General features: G+C 39.0%; 1 protein-coding gene and 1 long non-coding RNA gene across 2 annotated transcripts in view; one reads left to right on the top strand and one right to left on the bottom strand.

The window, feature by feature from the left end:
• The first annotated feature begins 6846 nt into the window (after positions 1 to 6846).
• Positions 6847 to 19421, top strand: LOC134540447 (uncharacterized). Its single transcript, XR_010076442.1, has 4 exons — positions 6847 to 6956; positions 11450 to 14428; positions 16256 to 16408; positions 19196 to 19421. It is a non-coding gene; the product is annotated as an uncharacterized LOC134540447 (long non-coding RNA).
• The window catches only part of LOC134540446 (major facilitator superfamily domain-containing protein 12-like), a 29215-nt gene continuing 18744 nt past the window's right edge, over positions 9193 to 19663 (bottom strand). The window contains exons 6-9 of the mRNA XM_063383205.1: positions 17301 to 17486; positions 14861 to 14972; positions 14343 to 14493; positions 9193 to 11629 (exon numbers count right to left, since the gene is read on the bottom strand). Coding sequence (XP_063239275.1) covers positions 11482 to 11629; positions 14343 to 14493; positions 14861 to 14972; positions 17301 to 17486 — 597 coding nt within the window. The 3' untranslated portion in view covers positions 9193 to 11481. The remainder of the gene's footprint in view (positions 11630 to 14342; positions 14494 to 14860; positions 14973 to 17300; positions 17487 to 19663) is intronic.

Below are 19663 nucleotides of genomic sequence, written 5' to 3'. Positions count from 1 at the left end.
CACCCCTCCCTTCCAGTGTTTGAAATAATAAAGAAACAAGCAAAGACAGAATTTAAACAATATCAACATAGCTACACAAGGTTACAGACAGATTATTTCAGAAAAAAAAAACTATTGTAATCTTTAGTGGGCTACGACAATGCATTTCCTCCCAAATTATAACATCGCGCGGAGAAGCTGCAGTTAATGTGTTTCCGAGTATTTTATATTTTAATGCCAGTTTGCACACGATTTAATGTAAGCATGCATTTCGTACAAACTCGAAATGTGTAATTCATGTATTAATGTGTAGGTATTTACGACTTGTTTTAACGAAATCATCCAACAACTGATTTAAGAACGAATTAAATAAAAACAAAAAAAAAATTAATGTTCAGTTTTACATTCTCAAGCAAAATCATAACTTGTATATATGAGATTATGTCCCCGTATATATAACGATGTCAGGTTGCTTGTAAGCTTCAATTGAAAGGAGTGTCTGTGAAAGGTTTAGTAGTCTGCTGGTCGTGTTTATGGAAGTGTTTGTGAGGTTATGTTCAAGTATGTATAATTTAATCAAATGTTATTTTCATTTCCACGCTGATAAATGACCATCGCCCGGTCCATAGTGCAGCAGCTGATACGGCACACATGCTCCTCTTGCCTGGTGCTCCTCTGTGCTCCGCGGCGTGGGTCGACCCGGGAACACGCGAGGGGTCAGGCCGGGTCACACTCTCACCTGCCCCTCCCCCCTTCCACGATGCCACACACGTCACCACTGTGACGCCAGCCCGCGCGCTGCGTCACCCCTCCCCGCGACGTCACACCCGCCCAAGGCCGCGCCGACTCCTCGTGACGTGCTGCTTCCATCGCGTCACAATCAGTGGTCACAGGGGGCGAGCTGACTCACTGCACTTTGGTCCCGGTACACACGTCCTTTTGGATTGTCAGTTGTTTGCTCTGTCCAGTCCCCATCTGCGCTGCTGTCTAGCGCTCCCGGGACAGTAGCGAAGGAAAGCCCGGTAGTCATTTTATTTATCGACTTTTTTGGTGACGCCTAATATATATGGGAAGCCTAAGATGCACATAAAGTTCTGCCATTCCCGATTACACCCGAACAATTCACCTTCGGCCAACCTCGGGTTTATTTATATATATTTATATATCTCTGTTTATTTTAATGTAGCTATACTGACCTAACTAACCGTCCAAAGTGTTTTAAAGTGTTTTAATGTAGCTAACCTAACGAACCGACCACTTTTAATATTTGAATTCATTTTTCCTGCGCAATTTTTTTTTCCTAGCCTAAGTTAATTCTAAGTGTGTAGGGGAGGGTCCAGGTTAGGGGAGGACCTAAGTGTGTCTCAGGCCGAAGCCTATACACTCTACCATGCGGGTTTTTAACCATGCAGGACAAGGGCGCGTGCATCGTGTGCTATTGGGGTTTACTGGCCAGCCATGGCTGCAATTGGCGCCATGACTGACGCCCCATTGGTCGCCTAGCTTAAAAGCTAGCTAATGTGACCCAGGTAAAACCTGCATAGACACAGGGAAAACCCTGGGCCGGTTCATGCGGGGATCAATTAACATGCATTAAGCAAGCAGGTAACTACTGGACAAGAGGAAGAAGGGTCCAGGTAAGAAGAGTTGGAGGGGCTGAAAAATCAACCATGCTGGAGTTGGGTGCTTGGGCCTTGCGGCCCGCATTTAAAGGTTGGGAACTCCTGGGTTATTATTAACCAGGGGCGCAAGCGCCCCCAGGGGCGGGCGACTTCACTCGTCTGCCCAGCCACAGCTGCCCAGGCAGCCACAGTTAAAACAGAAGTGGGCAGACGAGCCAGTAAACCGGCTCGAACTGCTGGCTCTCGGAGCGAAAGGCAGCCTGACATTGCACCATCTTCATCTTCCTTCTTCCAGTCAACAGCCAACGACCTTTCAAGCCAGGGTGGGGGTAAGTCGTTCAGGCGAATGAAGTATCTTGCGAGTCGGACCCTCTTGCCCCCCAAATTCCCGGGTCGGTTGAAGGTCGCGCCGCCCAGGCTACCACTGGCTCCAACAGGGCCCCAACTTGAAGGCGCCGCCATCTCTTCCTTCAGAATTCCGATGCTGTTCAGTTCCGTTGCGCGCGCGGCAGTCCACAGCTCCGCAAGTTCCAGCCCGCAGTTCGTCTACACTTCGCTACTAAGGCACATCGAGCTCCCCTGCGGTGCCTTCGCCGACGAAGCTGCTTTCTGCCGCGCGCCGAGCTACATTCAGGCTACCTTTCTCCCCGACAGCCGTGATAACGACTCCACAGGCCGGCCATTGGTCCGCGGACTGCTATTGGTTATTCACAGCCACCCCAGCGAGATTGCAACTCTCGGGCTGGGCTCCCGTATCCGCCACCCCGGGACGCGGTCGGTAGCAGTTGGCGCTGCTAGGACGCCCCCAGCACGCACACAAAACCAACACGCACTGCCAGCCTTCGGTTACCCAATAGGTCGCAGGGAACTCCCAGCCAACAGCCCGCGAGAGAGATGCGCACGCCCCGAGAGACGACCACCGACTTTTTCTGCGCAAAAAGAAAACAAATCCCGAAGTTGGCCGAAGCTGAATTGTTCGGGTGTAATCGGGAATGGTAGAACTTTATGTGCATCTTAGGTCACCCTATATATATATATATATATATATATATATATATATATGTATATATATATATATATGTATATATATATATATGTATATATATATATGTATGTATATATATATATGCTACCGAAGCTGCACGAGCGAGCAGCGAACTTCTGTGAACTTCAGAACTGCTCGGGAGGGTCTCATAACTACGGAGTTGTATACTTCCCGCGCAGACTCCCTGCTGCAGGTGTGCGCGGTTAATCTCAGCGAGGCCCTCCTTAAACGATATTATATATTTAATGACTTAATGACAAAGTCTTCTCTTATACTTTACCATAGTACTACACAACTACACAAAAATCATACTTCATAAGATTATAATACTAAACTAATAGCTTAGGAACAAAAATCCAGACAGTTGCACTACTACTATAAAAAAATTTAAATATTAAAATAATTTAAAACAGGAATATTGTGGATATACATGTGTTTACAAACACTCTCTCACACACACATATAAGCGGCTGTGGTTGTGTAATCACCGGCGACATTGAACTGTGTTTCGCAAGCTTGTGTTTGAACGTGGAGTGTGTTGCAGTTGCGCCGCAGAAACAGTGCAGGAGGCAATACCGCGTCTTGGGTACAAAGCTGGAGGTCCGATCTCGAGCGAGTATTGAAGCTTTACGAGACCAGTCGGTTGCACAAATAATCTGGGCTAGAATTTTTCAAAAATTGATTAACAAGTGTTAAGCGATGTGAAATCCGTCTTTCACGAAGTCTTAACCAGCCACGCTAGTCGTACCACACAGGCAGATGACCACCTTAATCCTTAAACATGTATTTTGGATCCTTTGTAACTTTGATGCCAGATTTTATGTTAAATTATCATACACCACATCACAATAGCCAAAAACGGGCAGTACAACAGACTCCACTAAAGTCACCTTCGCATAAAATGGGAGAATTTTTTTTTTGTTGGCGAATCGAGTGTCGTACAGAGGATGATTTTTGCATACATTACTCATATGCCCAGACCAAGACAAATAATTGTTGAGGAAAATCCCTAAATTATTAATGAATATTAATGTATGTATAAACAATTTTACATATAGAATAAATTCCAGGATATTTTAACTATCATAAAGGTTTATTTGGCACACCAACACGTTTTGTATGTCCCCTAATGTTTACGAAACCAACATACGGGTTGATTTTGCTACACATGAGTCCGCCATTTTTATGGCATTACCGTTCATCGAATTTCGATCCAATTTCACAAAATTACTCCATAAAACGCCGTATACCGAGAGCTAAACACACACTACAATCAAAGAACGAGACATCACACGCTGCAGTTGGAGATGAGGTTGCAAGGCGGGAAGGCGGCAGTGGGTCCTGATTGGCTCGTCAGGCGACTGAGGTCCAGGCGGGCCAGTGTTGCCAGACACAGCACACACAATTCAAGTACACTACCTCGTACATTCGGGTACTTTCAGGTGCAAGACTTTCTCAGTTCGGGTGTCATTAAGGTACACACACAAAGAAAGTATGAAAAAATATTGCTGTCTTATTTAACACAAATATCATATACACTAGTCTGTCAAATATCATAATAGCGTAACAACATAAAAGTATATCGTTTAAATGCAATATCGGCCCTACTGCTAAGGCCCATGCGTAGGATTTTAAAATTCGTCCTTGGTTTTTTGGTGTTGGGGGGAGGGGGAGGGGGTATTTAAATTGAATTTTTCCAGCCACATGTGAAAAATTGTATTTTCAGGTCAAAGGTTCGTTTAAAATAAAATTGTTGTAAATGTTACCTGAAATATAAATACGGCGACGTAAATATGTGTTGTGCTTTAATAGTGTAATCGAGACTCGTTTTCACTGAGAGATATCACTGATACTGATGTCGCCACCCTACTGTTCACATGATACTAGCTGCAACTTGATCCTGTGGTTCTCCAGAGATCCTTAGGAACATAGCGTAGCCGAGGCTGTTTTCAAAAACAGGCACGATGTTAAACGTCATTACAACCAGGGCAAAGACTTTTTTCCACCCTAATTGGTTTTCCATTCCAAGCGAATATTGTTCAATATTTTTTTGACTATTTTTCCTTTTTCCTAAATTCGGGTACATTTCCGTACCCGAGGCGACCTTCTCGGGTATTGGGTACAGACGTGTGTACCCGGATCCGGGTACGTCTGGCAGCACTGGTCGGGCTCGCAAGAGGTGCGCTGCGACACGGGTACAAACCGCCCGCCTGCAAATGGCGGAGTGCGCGCAGAGTCGCCGGACCGGTCCGGCGCGCCCACTGGTACAGGCTCGAGCAGCACGTGACGTCACGGGGCAGCGCGAGTGACGCCTGCAGTGACGTCACGACGGCGAGGTGGAGGTTGTGTTCGTGGAAGAGCCCACACTGGCCCTCGTGAGTGAGTCACTCTTATTACCGCGGCGACACAACAACCACGAGTGTGTGAATGAGCTCGCCTCTGCGTCCTTCCCGCGCAGAGTGTGTTCCTAACCTAACTAAAACAAGTGTATTCGAGAGGGACAAGCGAAGCCTGTACGCCTAGTCGTGTAGCTGTTGGCCATGCATCGTGTGTTTCGTGCGGAATCGGACATGGCTGCCATCGAGAAAAGCCCAGTGATGTCTGCTAGAGGTCACCACATTTTAAATTTAATGGATTAATCCAAGATGGTGGATGGATTAACGATGACGTCATCCAAGATGGTGAACGGCTTATGTATTAGCGATGACGACACAATCCAAGATGGCTGCCGCCTCTTCACCTGCTCCGCCTGTCCCAGAACATACATTTTCTATCTACTGATTTTTTTTCTTTCCGAAGCCTTCGATCAACCCTTTTATTATTTTTTTCTGCCAAAATTTATTTACAGATAATTTTAATATTTTTTTTTACTTAAAAAATATTACATTATTAAATTCGTTAACATGGGTACAAAATATCGATGTATCGTTGTCATCCATAGGTAGGTGTCATCGCGGTGCCTTCATGCAGCACGCTGCTTGCTGAATGCTGCTGGGGCACGTGGCTAATGGCTGTGCTGTACAGGGAGCGGCCTGGCGAGGCGGCGACCCACATTCCGCGGCCACAGTGCTGCCAACCTCGACCTCACACATCCCAGCAGTGGGTGGCAGCGACCCCCCGTGCCCTCTGGTTCCTGGAGCTGGCTCTCTAGTCCAGAACACCCGTGCGCGCTTACTCGGTTCGCAACAGCTGCATTTTTATGCGCTGATTTTCGCCAACGAAATGTCGAGAAGAGTCTAGTATGTTAGTAGTTTTAGTGAATAACTATTTTAATTACGTCTCTCGCTCGACAGCTGACCTGCAGCATGTAAACAAATCTTTCAACGTTTACATTATATGGATTATGCAAAATTTTTAGAAAAAAAAATATTTAAGGAATCAAAACATATGTTTAGTACTTCTTAAGTAGGTACATTTGTTACAAATTACTTATGTTGATAATAAGATTGATTTATTAAAAATAATAAAATATGCGGTGGCATGTTTAAACCAAGCGCCACTGAGTATGCAAAGTGTTTAAATGTTATTGAATTAATAAATTTTTGCAGTTGTTAAATACCGCGATTATCTATAACTTACAAATATACTCAAGGTAAAATATTGTAGCGTATTTGTTAAAATGAAAATATTTGACTCAGTTTAGTCAATTATTGTCGAACTCATAATTCGTAAGCCTACAGTATGTAATGTATTTTGCTTTCGCATATTTCATTATGATGTTCAGTGGCTGATACAGAAACAACGGCAAAAGGAAGGGGGGGGGGATATTTCAGAAACTTTAGAAAGACGGCGATAAAATATCTTTTAGCAAACGTACTTACAGCGACTATTTCCAACTCCATGCTTACAGCATTATCTAGTGAGTGAAAAGAATGGGCGATTATTATCGATAGTTTACTTACGAAAAAAAAACCTTTAAAGAATATCGACAATACATCGATAGTGTAACCAAAAAACTTTACAAAATAAAACTCTCATTCACTTTTGAAGAAAAGGTTGCAGATTTTTTATTATATTTTTTACTCAGTATTAAGAACTGAGATGTTAAAAGAGGATAATAAAATGTCAAACAATTTATAAAAGTGATGTTAGTTTTTAAAAAATAAATTTAAAGTTGTGAGCTTTGATCGATTATATAGGATTAATCAATATCTAACTCCATGGTTTTAAGACATTTGTTTTAACGAAGTTGACAACCCTGTAATGGTATTTGTTTAAATTTAAATCATCGATCGTTTACAATGTCAACTGGAACTGTCTAGTTCCTTATGTGAAGATTTATGAAAATTCTCTTCTGATAAACGTGGACGGTAATAAACTATGTTGAATATAAATAATTGAAAATATATTTGAGGTAAAAATTTTACGTCGCTGCTTTTCCAGGTTTTAATAATACTTTCTTTCGAACACTAGAGACGTTCCTGTATTTACACTGTGTATTGAAGCGGTCGCAGCAATTCTTATATACCCCCTGTGGATCTGTGTGTTTATGTTTTGGATAACTTAAGTCAAATCGTTAATGGTCGATTAGGTTAGGTTAGTTACCATAAAAATATTTAAAAACATTGTGGACGATTGGTATGAAGTGGGTTAAATATTAGTTATGTGAATACTTTAGCTACCTACTCTGTTTCTTCTTGTAGTCATTGCAGTGATTCGGGCTTTATATTCTGTTTACTTGTCAAACTGGTGTATCAATAATTTAATATTTTTTTTTTCTTATTTGGTAGACCATCAACTTTAATTGAAAGTAGATTGTATTGCATTTTTGAGTAAAACGTAAGGTTATCAGCCCAGTGCAGTTTGTAAAGTACAATGGACCTTCATACCAGTGTCTGAGAGACATTTCAGTAAACAAATTGATGACATTAGCATTTTTAAAGAATTTAAATAATTTTAATCACCCAACTTATTTCTTCGAGTGTTAATGAACTATGCATGTCTAATCCTTGACCAACCATTTTCTAGCCAGGTAGTCTGGAGTGCGATAATATTTTTTTTTCAGGTTTCCCGTTTATTACCTGAAAAAAAACCCATTAAAAACATTTAGACAAATATGTTTTAGGATTTTCCGTTATTTTAGTTTCCAGTAAGACTCCCGGAGTGATACAGCTAGCATTTATTTGGGGCATTACGGGTTAAATACAATTCCTGAGCTTCATGTTTTTAAGTTGCAAATGAACTCTGAGAAGACTGAAGTTCGATTAATGTTTTCTTTGACATACAAAAATAATTTAAATAATATTCTTCATCTTGTCTCAGTTCTTGAAATAGAGAAACGTTTCTATTTTATCCCTTCTCATTAAAATATGAACACAAAATAGTCAATTTTGCTTTTTTTACTTCTTTGCACCAAACTTAGCACACACACAACTTGAACGTCCGGACGAATATGATCACAAAAATAATACACACTTGTCAATGGCACCAGATGCGGGTCAGCCATCTGGACGAAATAAACGAAAAAGTGAGCTCTGCGTATGCACAGAATTTGGGCAATGATTGGCAACGGATAGGGCACCAAAACCTGTTGCCTAAAAAGAAGGAACTGGCCGTGTCCTGTCGTGCACTAGGAATGTGGTTACGGTACAGGAGAAGCATATTCATCTCCTAAACCCTTATTTTTGTGTCTTGGAATACCAGCTTTAGAGTTAAGGTTTTTTGTTAGTTCAGAACATCACTGCCTTTAAAAATAGTACAGTTTAATCACAAAGGTATAATTTTAGGGTTTTGTTTTAGGTAACTGTAGTTCACATTTAAAACTAAATATTTCCATTATAAGGTTATAATTAAAAAATTACAAATAAAATCTAAATAAATAAATATACATTTATATAAACAAGTTTTTATTTACTTATAAGTTATTACTTTATTAGTTTAGTAAACAATACAGTGTCATTCAAATAATTACATCTTGAGTTTTTTTTTAAAAAGTATTTGTGTGGATTCTAGCTTTTTGTCAAAGACAGGTCCCAAGTGAAAAGGCACAAATTATAAAAACTGTCTTTTACAGTGTAAATTATGTCTTCAGTGGATATCTTCTTGAAATATATTTGATGTTAATGCACAAACATATTATTTCTAGTTCAGAGTCAAGTAGTTTTATTTTTTTTTAAGACTAACACAGAACAGATTCAAGCTACACATATAGTATCCCAAATTCATTTAACTGCTTCAGATATGAAATTAGTCAATTATGTAAAATATATTATTTTTTCCTTTTTTCCTCAAGTATAAAATAGAAGGAAAAGGTGAAACATTTGTCAGTACACTCATTAAAGTACATATAAGAATTTTTTCAGTACAGATAAAAAAAAATTAATTTAATTTAGCAAATATAAAATTGTCATTTGGCTAAACCTAATGATTTCATATTTTAAATTAAATTTTAGTTGTCTGTAATGGCTTATATTTTTATGTCATTTATTAAATTTTATTGCTCATTAACTCACAATATTGAAAAACACTACATGTTTATGACAAAAAAACTTATAGACCATGATTAATAATTCATCAAGAAGCTTTACTTTGAAACATTTTTTCAAATTTATTTTATTTTATTTTTAAGACTATCTTATTGTACCTACTATTTATTCTTAGGCTGGGTTTGATCTCCTGCACTATTTCCTCATTTTGTCATGATCTAGAAGCTCATTTGTATTTCATGTGTTGCTGCGACCATACGTCTTAAGCATTTTATCTTTTTACCCTCAATATATCCAACAAATATATATCTAATGAATCACATTTGGTGGCCTTGAAACTCTTCACAAATTTTTCTTGGTTAATAAGAAAGCATTTTGTGTTGCTTCATGGAACATGTTGGGGTGTCCCAAGACAAGTGGCACTGCCCATTTTTCTTGATGAGATTGTAGAAACAATTCCATTTGGAGAATAAATTACATAAAACTATTAACTGTAGCCTTAAATTTTATTTAATAACACTGTTATTCAAGTTTGTGTGTTAGATTGTCTAAATAATTGATCATTGTGCAGGTTTAAGTTGCCAAATGTTATTAAAAACTAGCCGAAGAACCCGGTGTTGCCCGGGCTTATCACATCGCGAAGAGACTTCTCTTAGTCAAATAAAGATTCACAAACACAACAATACAATGGCCTTTGACACGGAGACTAAAAAAGCATAAAAATTAAATTTTGTAGTGCTTAATGATGAAAATCGTGAAATTCTAATTTTTAACGCCCTGCAACTTCCTTTGGCAGATGATTTTCATAAAATCCATTCTTAGCCTGTGTCTGTTACATAGTTACTGAGAATTCTGTATTACTGAGTCAGTGAGTGATATTTCGCTTACCTGTGTATATCTGTTAATTGGAAGCATAATACACTATGTCACACAAACCATATTTTTCATGAGAGTATTTTAAAGATTTTAAATAGGACCTCACATATTTACTCAACTAGGTATTTTTACCTAAATTATGTGCATTTTTAACATATCACACATCTTGGTATTGTATACCACTAGAAAGAAAGTTAAACGGTGGTCAAATTTATGGTTAAAAGGTGCATTTTGCCCAAAAGTGGACATAGTGTCTTATACCTCCGAGGTATAGATATGTAAACACACACGCATGGTGCAACATTGTTTAACAATTTGCAAATGTAACTACCAAATTTAGCTGATGCAAACAATGAAATGTTTGTTTTTTTTACAGACAGTACTACTCAAATGCTTTTTTTTTGTTCAAATCAATAAATGTACATTAATCCATGGGGGCTGAAATGCATAAGAAGTCAAATAAAAATAAAACCTATCGAAAGATCAAAACAATTTCCTTAAGTTTTTAAAATCCAAATCACAAAGCAAAATCATAAAATCTGTATATCCTAGCCAAGTAAATGCAGTGTTAGTTTGTAAACGTAAAAATAAGACTGTGGCGCTTTATTCTGCCTTCTGAAAATACTTCTGTCACTGAGGTAAAAAACTAACACCAAATATTGGTTCTTTGGTGTACTATGCCGTGATTGTGTCACTGAGGTAAACATCCATAAACTTCTGTGAGCGCCTTATAAGAAGCAACTAATGAAGAACGCTATCTTTTGATTTTTCTACAAACTGTACTGAGCTACTGAAACTTTAAATTAATATATATATTTTTTCTGTGAACAGATTTTATGAAATAAAGCATATATTTTGCCCCAAGCTGATCAAGTTACTTGTGAAAATCCCATGAAAATTTTTCTGGTAGTTTTGGGGATTATCATGTTCATACAGACAAACAGACAAAGTTTTGAAAAATAGTGTTATTGTATTCTGTTCCACTCCCTACATCACCAGCAATCAGTTTTTGGCAAATATTTTCAATGTACAGACGTGACGGTTATACAGGTTTATTATAGTATGGATGTGGAAGACATCTTGTCAGCATGTTAAATTTCAAAATGATACGCCCAACCGTTCAGATGTGTGTGTGTGGCAGATCAAAGGACTGATGCACAAGCCTGGTTAATAGGTTCCACTTGTCCGTAAAATAAATGTTTAATGTGAACTAAAATCACAAAAAAGTTTTCACCAGATGCAAGTCTGTTCTACGAATGGCAGATGCCTCAAAACATTTAAGGCGGTGAGAAGACCACACCCAAATGCAGATGTGCAAGACAGCCCTTAATTCCGCGACTTTTGTGTGTTTATAGTTGTACATTTATTTATTTTGGCATCTGCTATTGGCCTTCTTGTGAAACATATTTTTTTTTTTGCTACAGAGGAATGAGATGTACATCGTCAGGCGAGGGCAAACATGAGTGATGATGGGTGAGGACAGCAGATGTTCCTTGTTCCAGATGCAGTCTCCCCTGCGAGGAGCGTCGCGCTGCTACTTGATGGTCGCGGGGGCGGCCCGGTCCACCGACACGTTCCTCAGGGTCGCTAGCACCAGGAGCCCCACGAGGGCAGAGCCCCCGCACACGTACACCAGCACGTCGTGGTAGTAGTTGGGGCACAGCTCCTGGCTCGCGCACTCCCTGCAACACAGGGCCGTGTCTCCAGGCCGCCATAGTCCTGGACAAGTAACCAACCTAAAATCCGACCTTTCATCAAGCCGATAGTAGCTGCAAGCAGGGACCGATAGTGGACGAAAGTGCCGTAGAGGGCTTCCCAACAGTCTTCTGCTAAATCACGTTGTGCTTTGTTTTTAAAACCTCACTTCAGTTTATAGAAGCAAATTGCTTATCAGTTCATATTTTTCTGAATAGTTCTGTTCTAGACGTGCTTATTACTAGTGATTTTACTGTATTGGTACATTAGGTGTCAATCAGACTGAGACTAATTTGGTTAAATAAGTATTAAAATATATATTTTAGTTTTGTACTTGTTGAATAATAATCACAATGTTAAGCACAAGGCTTAGATGTAGAGATAGGAGCTTGTATCTTCTCAAACTTAGGAAGTTGCAACCCCCATCTTGTAGACTTTTGTGACCTTACTCACCTTATACATATTCGTACTTTGCTCTTTGTCTAGGATGCATGTGCATTTAAATTTATGTCTATCACTTAAGACTTATCAGCACTTCAGTTAATACTATGCAAACACATCACATCCACGTCTTTGCCAGTTAATCCAGTTAATTAGTATACTATTCTATGAGTTAAACCTGCGACTTAACGTTTGTTAACACATTGCACTAACAATTTTTTAAGTCGAGTATGCATTTTGTGGTTTTAATCTTTAAAGCCACTTAAAAAAATTTTTACTATAAAAAACTGAACTAGAGGGTTATTTGTAGGTATGAAACCTGAAGGGACAGAAATTTACCCACTTTGTAACAATGAGGTTTGTAATAACCATACTTCCCCATGTTGCACATACATAATTTGTACAGTATGTCAAAACAAAAAAAAAGTACATTCTTATACTATGTACTATAAACCTGTTTAAGAGCATTCTCTTAAGTAAAAACATGGTTGGCTTACATAAAAGTTGACACAAAATTATTTACAATTTTGAATGGGTTGTTGTTACACCTTATTACTTATCTAGTAGATCACTGAGAAGATTTAAGTAACGAAAAAAAAAACTATTTTTGTTTTGCTTTTCATTTTTTTAAAAACTCTTTGGACAAAGCCACACAATTGGTCAAAGGCCTTGATTGTTTCAGGCTAGTATTGCAGAAAAGTGTAAATTGAGAGAAAACTCTTAAATTCATCTGATACATATGTAGCTCATTTCCTGTATGTATTCTTTCTTCAACATATACTTTCACTTTACTTTAAAGAAAAAGTTTAATGTTTAATAGTTTACTAATATACCATTAATACTCAAGCAATGCCCAAAATACAGTACATAAAAACATAAAAAGTTTATGTTTATTTTTGATTGAATTAATTCATCTTACTTCTTGTATTACTTTGTTGAATAAGCACATACAAAAATTGGCTGTGTTTAAAACATTTTTTTTTAGAATGAGAATTTACATTCAAAATACTCTACTTTTACATTTTAATCTCAATTTTAGATGACCCTTTATAACTAGTAAATAAATATTACGAACTAAAAATATTTTGCATCAACTTGAAATAAAATGACAACTAAAACCATGACCCAGATGTAACACAGAACTAATGTAGTGTACCGATAAATATTCATAGTACACTCTAACCATGAAATAGAGTGAGCTATCAAGTATAGTTAACTCGGCAGAGTCCGCACGCTGAATGCAAGACATTCAATATTGATACTTGACTATGTGCACGCACTATGTACAGGCACCAACCTATACAAACATGCTGCCAACCAGCTCTGGTTACATTTTCATACGCGCTACACTGTGACGACGGAACAGATAACTGAAAACATTTGAAAAGAGATCAAAACATTTGATCATATTGTATGAAAATGTCTGAAATGTGTTTTTTTTGTAAATAAAAACCAGTTTTAACGTAGTATACGAGACGTGAATAGCGGGAAGAATGTACCTAATTTCCGCTATGTAACACGAGGGAAATTATTAAATTGCATTTAATGACATGTAAATGGGCCCTAAAGAAAATGTTGTTAGTTATGGGAAACGTAAATACCAAAAACACAAATACAGGGTTTCACTTTAATGGTTGTATTATCAGATATTAAATATATGCGAACTAGTTTTGGGCAACAATGGAATTTCGAATTACATAATATCCTTCATTACATAATATACGAACAAATTAACACTGAACATCCTATTCCTGTTGCTCCGGATTTAAACAGGTTTGTAATACCTATGTTAATTTCACAATAATATATGCTAATTTTGAAGGAAAAAAAATATATGAACTCTTCCAGCCCCTAGGATTATATCATACATTAAGAGATTATTGAAGCCCTTTACATACATAGCGTGTATTAATAGAATCATTACGGTTGTGGTCATTTACAAAAATTAATTACATACTAAATGCTAATGACTTCTTAGGGTAAACTATTTGCAGCCAACAGTCTCTATTAACTTCAAACATTCCGTTAAATGCTTTAATTAAGCCAAATGTTGTAAATGACTAAGTAGAAAATTGTAATGGCCAAGCACATTGCAACCGAAATGTCATCTCTCCCTAGTGACAGGTAACAGGAGCTCCGGACAGTGTTCGCAGTGTGAGTCGCGGTGGGATGTTGGTCGGGAACCTGAGATCCTCGCCACACGAGCGTGATTCGTTAGCGATGGTGACGACTGGCGCGCGCCGGTGCCCTGGTACTCACAGCGCCTCGATGATCATGATGATGATGCCGTTGAAGAGCTTGTCGGAGAAGGTGACGATGCTGTAGACGAAGGCCCCCTGCTCGGTGTGAGTGCCGATGAGGTCCGCGGTGATGCACAGACTGGAGACCAGCGTGATGGAGCTGCCGGCCCCTGCGCACACCGCAGCTTTCCCTTGTTCAGGCCCCCAACTGGCAGACTATAGCTTTGGAGGGGCGGTATTGGGTGGGAAATGGCTTCCTGTTTTCTCCACCAAGATAACTTCAAATATGTTTTAAAAACATGTCACACCATCAGAGTTTATTTTTGGTCTGAGCTATTTCAAAACTATTAATTTCAGTCTCAATACTTGAAACTAAACAGTGCTGGATGAAATTTTCAAATTTTTTGAACACGTAGAAAATTATATCAATATAATAATTTTTACGTAATGATATAAAAGATCAGTGATTTTATAAAGTTATAGAAACATAATTTCAATTTAACAAATAAAGTACAACATTAGGTTTGTTTTACTGACCAAAGAGGACGGCGACCATGTATATCTGGTAGGTCTTGTAGTTGTCGCCCGAGCCGTAGTTCACCCAGATGCAGGCAGCTGTGCTGGCCACTGCCCCTATCAGGTAGATCACCTGCAACACCCGGTCTCCTGTCTTCCAAGGCCACGTGTGAGCTCGGGTCCCATCGGGTTTCAATCAGACCCCGGGGGACGACATGTAGGGATGGCAAAACATTTCAACACATCGATATATCGGTCTTCCGATATATTGCTTGAATTATATCGATATTGATTAAATATAGATATTTTCAATATATCTGTCTATTATAACACCTTATCTTTTCCTCATGCTTTACTTACTGTACATTATTAAGTAAATGTTATATTGAGTTCTTGATACATCTAACATCTAAGCTAATACAAAGGTATTACCTAATACAAGTTTAGCTCTGTCTAGCAAAAGTGAATACAAATAATTGTATTATTTTTTTAAAAATTTTTTTTTTATTCATTAATATCTCTCTATGTTTCAATAGTTATTTTCTCCAACTTTTTAAAAGTATTTTTTTTTTATGGATTGTTATATTTTATGGACTTCTGAAGATGTTAAGTGTAAAAGAAGCCAACAAATATGTAGAAAAGAGAATAATGAATAATAAATATTGGAAAATTACTTTATTTGATTTTGCTGGTAAGAGCAAAACCTCCTATTGATAATTTAATTATAATTAACTGACATAAATATGTTCAAAATTTTTTTCAAACTTAGAAACATTTATTTTCCAGTTATCTAAAGCTTTAGTCTTTTACTTTTTTATCTACCAAATTTACTAATAGATTTTTAATAAATTTGTTTTTTTAGTTCAAAAATATAATTTTATTCAAATTCAATATAGTCAGAACAAAAATTTATCATCAAAAAAATAAAGGCACAAAAATATTGATACCAAATTATCAGTATTTGGAACGGGAAATTTTGATATTTCCGATAGATGGCTATATTGTTGGCATCCCTAGCGATGTGGAGCGAGTCCTGCTACTGTGTGGAAGCTCGTGAGAGGACTTGCAGGATGCAACTCAGTTCGCGGAGGTCAGAAGCCCTGATCTTGGCTGAACATCCCAAGATTTTAGTGCTTGTTTCAGGTTTGTGTATCTAAGTTGTTAAAATATTATCATTCAATGACACTCTGATACACAAACCTACTATTGTATTTTGAACTTTTTTCTAATAAAGCAATGTTGTTCTCTTCACAATGCACGTCGCAGTTTGGTTTAAAAGTACCTCATCATAGTGAATGACTGAGTCTCCAGCACGCAGGGTAGTTCGGGCTCGTTCCTAGTTTGGTGTGTCTGCTTATTTTTCAAAGATAAACACATGTTAATGATATAGTGGCAGTCATGGCTTTTGGGTTGTAGTTAAAGACCACTGATGCTTTGCTGCGACTTGCTGTTACCACCATCAGTGTGACAAACACCAATGGCTTGAAGTGGGGTGGTTCCTGCAGCACCAGCCTCATTTCATTGGCCCACTCGAGAGGTCGTCAGCTTTAACTTCCCATCACCAGAGAGGTAAGGCCTGCCCTCGTATCGGCTCTCACGTTGCCAACTGTCGCAGAGACAAAGTGTGTCTAGGTTTTGTTTATTCTGAAACTATCATGCCCTGGTCTTGAACGTAGAGGGCAGCCGGTGACAATATTTTATTTTATTTTAATAATTTGTAGTACTTTCCAAATAGTCCTGTTCCTGTAACTGAATGGTCCAGAGCACAACTAGATAAAGTACATTTAGTCATTATAAAGATAAATTTAGCTCAAAGTGCTCTTAAAGCAATTGTAAATGGGCTTGAGGGCTAGAATAAGTGATGCTCCAAGTGCTTCAACTTGGATGTGAGGATGTCGTCTGTTGTAGCCGTGAAAAGTTTTGATTTTTTAACACACTTGCATGCAATAAAATAAAATGCAAAATAAGTACCTAATTTTAGTTGGATATACAACCCCGCCTGCCTAGCACATACACAAGGTGTTCAGAGCTCAGAAGCAACCACATGATTCTGTAATGGAAAAAAAAAATTAAAAAAATATGTTGAGGCGAATGAGTAGTTCTGATTCTGGATTTCGGTTTCAAACTATTTTTAGAAGAGTGAAAATTGGTTAAACAAATTTCGGAGTAACTTTTAGACGTGAAACGCCCAGTACATTTTGACGGAAGTGTTAAAGGGACTTGCATTACACCTTTAACTTGATTTCCCTGCCATATGATGACATGGTTTCCACTCGACTCATAGTTCCCCCACACACGACGAGAAGACTGCGCGCCACGCTGATCATCCCCACCTCACTAACAAGGGTACCCCGTGGGGCGGGTGGTGGTGAGTTGAGACTGGAGCAGGAGGGGGCAGGAGCGGCCTGAGGAAACCCACCGTCTCCAGGAAGCGCACGCCACGCCGAGAACAGATTGCTACCTTGTTGCCACAGAAGTTGCTGAGGTACTTGATGCCGAGGGAGGCGAGGAAGGAGGCGATGTAGGCGACCAGCGGCACGGTGGCCAGTATCTCCGACTCCTCCGAGATGCCCTCGTCCAGGTACAGGGGGATGTAGACCATGCTGAGCGTCAGGAACATGCGGCTCGCCACGTACAGGAACGCCACCTGTCGCATGCGCCCGCCTGCTGTCACGCCGGCGCTTCGGCAGTTCTTCCCCACTCCCTCAAACCCCCTTGAACTAACAAACTATACAGAACAACGAATAAGCTATTTCATAGTCGAAAAAACATTTTTTGGAGAGGTCATGCATTTCTAGGGCCTGCGGTTTTTTCAAAATGTTGGACATCCCATTTACACTAGCTGGGAGGTATTCTGAAAATCCTGAGTCTTCCTCTCCTCCACAGGCTCGGGAGCTGTGTCCGCCCATGCTCCCGGTCCAGCGCCAACGTGTGCAACGCTTCGCTTCCAGCCGAGACAGGGGCAGTGAAGCATTACATGCATGTCACATACCAAATACATGTCTGGGTGGACAAACATTCAGACAACTGGGCTTGCACTTGCAGAATTGTTTTGAGATTGATATGAGATAGTTCTTATGAATATTTATAGGTCTAAAGAACGTAACTATTAATACCTTGGTTAATTAATTTATATATATGTGTGTGTGTGTGTGTGTGTTTAATAATAATAATAATAATAATAATAATAATAATAGGGTATCTTTTCTTGTATGTTTTATATTAAGATAATTTTTGTTTCTGTTTTATTTATTAAGGAGAATGTAGGATTATTAATAACAATTATAAAAATAATTCAATGGTAGTACGAGAAAGAACATAGGTATCAACATTTATTCTGATATTTTGGTAATCCAGAAGTATTCAAAATGGGGCAGAATGCAGTCCCTAGTTCCAAGATTTCTCTGGAGGGGCTCCAGAGCAGGTAGAGGGTGGGAGGGTGGGACAGGTGCTGTTAGGTCAGGGTAACAACGCTGTTTAAAGTAGTCCCCATGCGGTGAACAGGTCTTTGTTGTGGAAACCTTTTTTTAAAAACGGGGAAAGTGTAGTGGAGATGCAGAGGGCCTTTCTCAGGCGGTTAAATTTAAATCGTAACGAGAGTGTTCCTGAGCCTAAAACCATTCGGAAATGGATCAGTAATGTAAGGACAATGGGATCTGCAGTTCCTAAAAAACCAGCCGAGCGACTTGAAGGTGTAACAACTCCCGAAAACACAAGAGGCAGTTAGGGCGTCTATTGAAAAATCTCCAACGTGTTCTGCTTGTAAACACGCCAGTGCCCTTGGAATATCGTCCGGAGGTAAGGCGAATGTTACACACAGACCTTCAGTTACACCCCTACAAGATCATGATTGCCCAGGATTTGAGCCCACAAGGCTGGGTGAAACATAGAGATGCTTGCAATGCAATCCTAACAGCTGTGCCCCCTGGCAGTGCTTTTGTGTGTACAAGCAACGAAGCACATTTTCACCTTAGCGGTACAGTAAACAAGCAAAATTTTTGTTACTGCTTAGCTACAAACTCTCGTGAACTGCACCGAAGACCACTTCACAGCCCGAAAGTGACAGTTTGGTGCGCTGTAGGCATAAATGGGCCTTATTTTTATGAAGGAGCAGGCTCAATTGTGACTGTGACTTCAGCGCTTTAGTGTGAGATGCTGGAGAACCTTCCATGCCCTATAATGAAAGAGTATGACAGGGAATGTGACACACAAGTCTTCTGGTTTCAACAGGATGGAGCCACGGCCCATACTGCCCGTCATACACGCAAAGTGTTGCAAGAAATGTTTCCCGGCCGCCAGATCTCCTTACCAAGGGATGCTCCCCTTATTTGACTCCATGTGACTTTTTTTCTACAGGGCTACCTCGTAGCTGCGGTTTGCAGAGTTCGACCTCGAACCCTGGAAGCTCTGAAGGAGGCAATTGAGAACATAATATTCCACAAGATATGCTGGCAAACGTGGGTGAAAACTTTGCTGAACTGCTCAATATGTGCACCATTGGAACTATATATCTTTAAAAGTTAAGCAAAAAAAAAAATGTAATAATATGTACTTTTCAAAAATAAAAACCTTTTATCTTGAACTGTGTTTCACAGTTCACAATTAGGGATTGCATTTGGCCCCACTCTGTATATATTGATTGTACCAGGATTTGGAATAATTTCAATTTTACATTACTAATCAATATAATGACAATTTTTTTTGTACATGCTTTTATAAAGTTATCCAAATTGATAATAAAAATCAATCTACCAGTTTGGATAACTTTGAAAAAGCTTCTACAAGAAAATAACTTTGTTAAGATGTCTTGATATATTACAGGCA

The sequence above is a fragment of the Bacillus rossius genome, chromosome 16 (genome assembly GCF_032445375.1).
Source record: "Bacillus rossius redtenbacheri isolate Brsri chromosome 16, Brsri_v3, whole genome shotgun sequence".
NCBI classification, from domain to species: Eukaryota; Metazoa; Arthropoda; class Insecta; order Phasmatodea; family Bacillidae; genus Bacillus; species Bacillus rossius.
The sequence above is the reverse complement of the archived record's forward strand: the minus strand, read 5'-3'. Positions and strand labels throughout refer to the sequence as shown.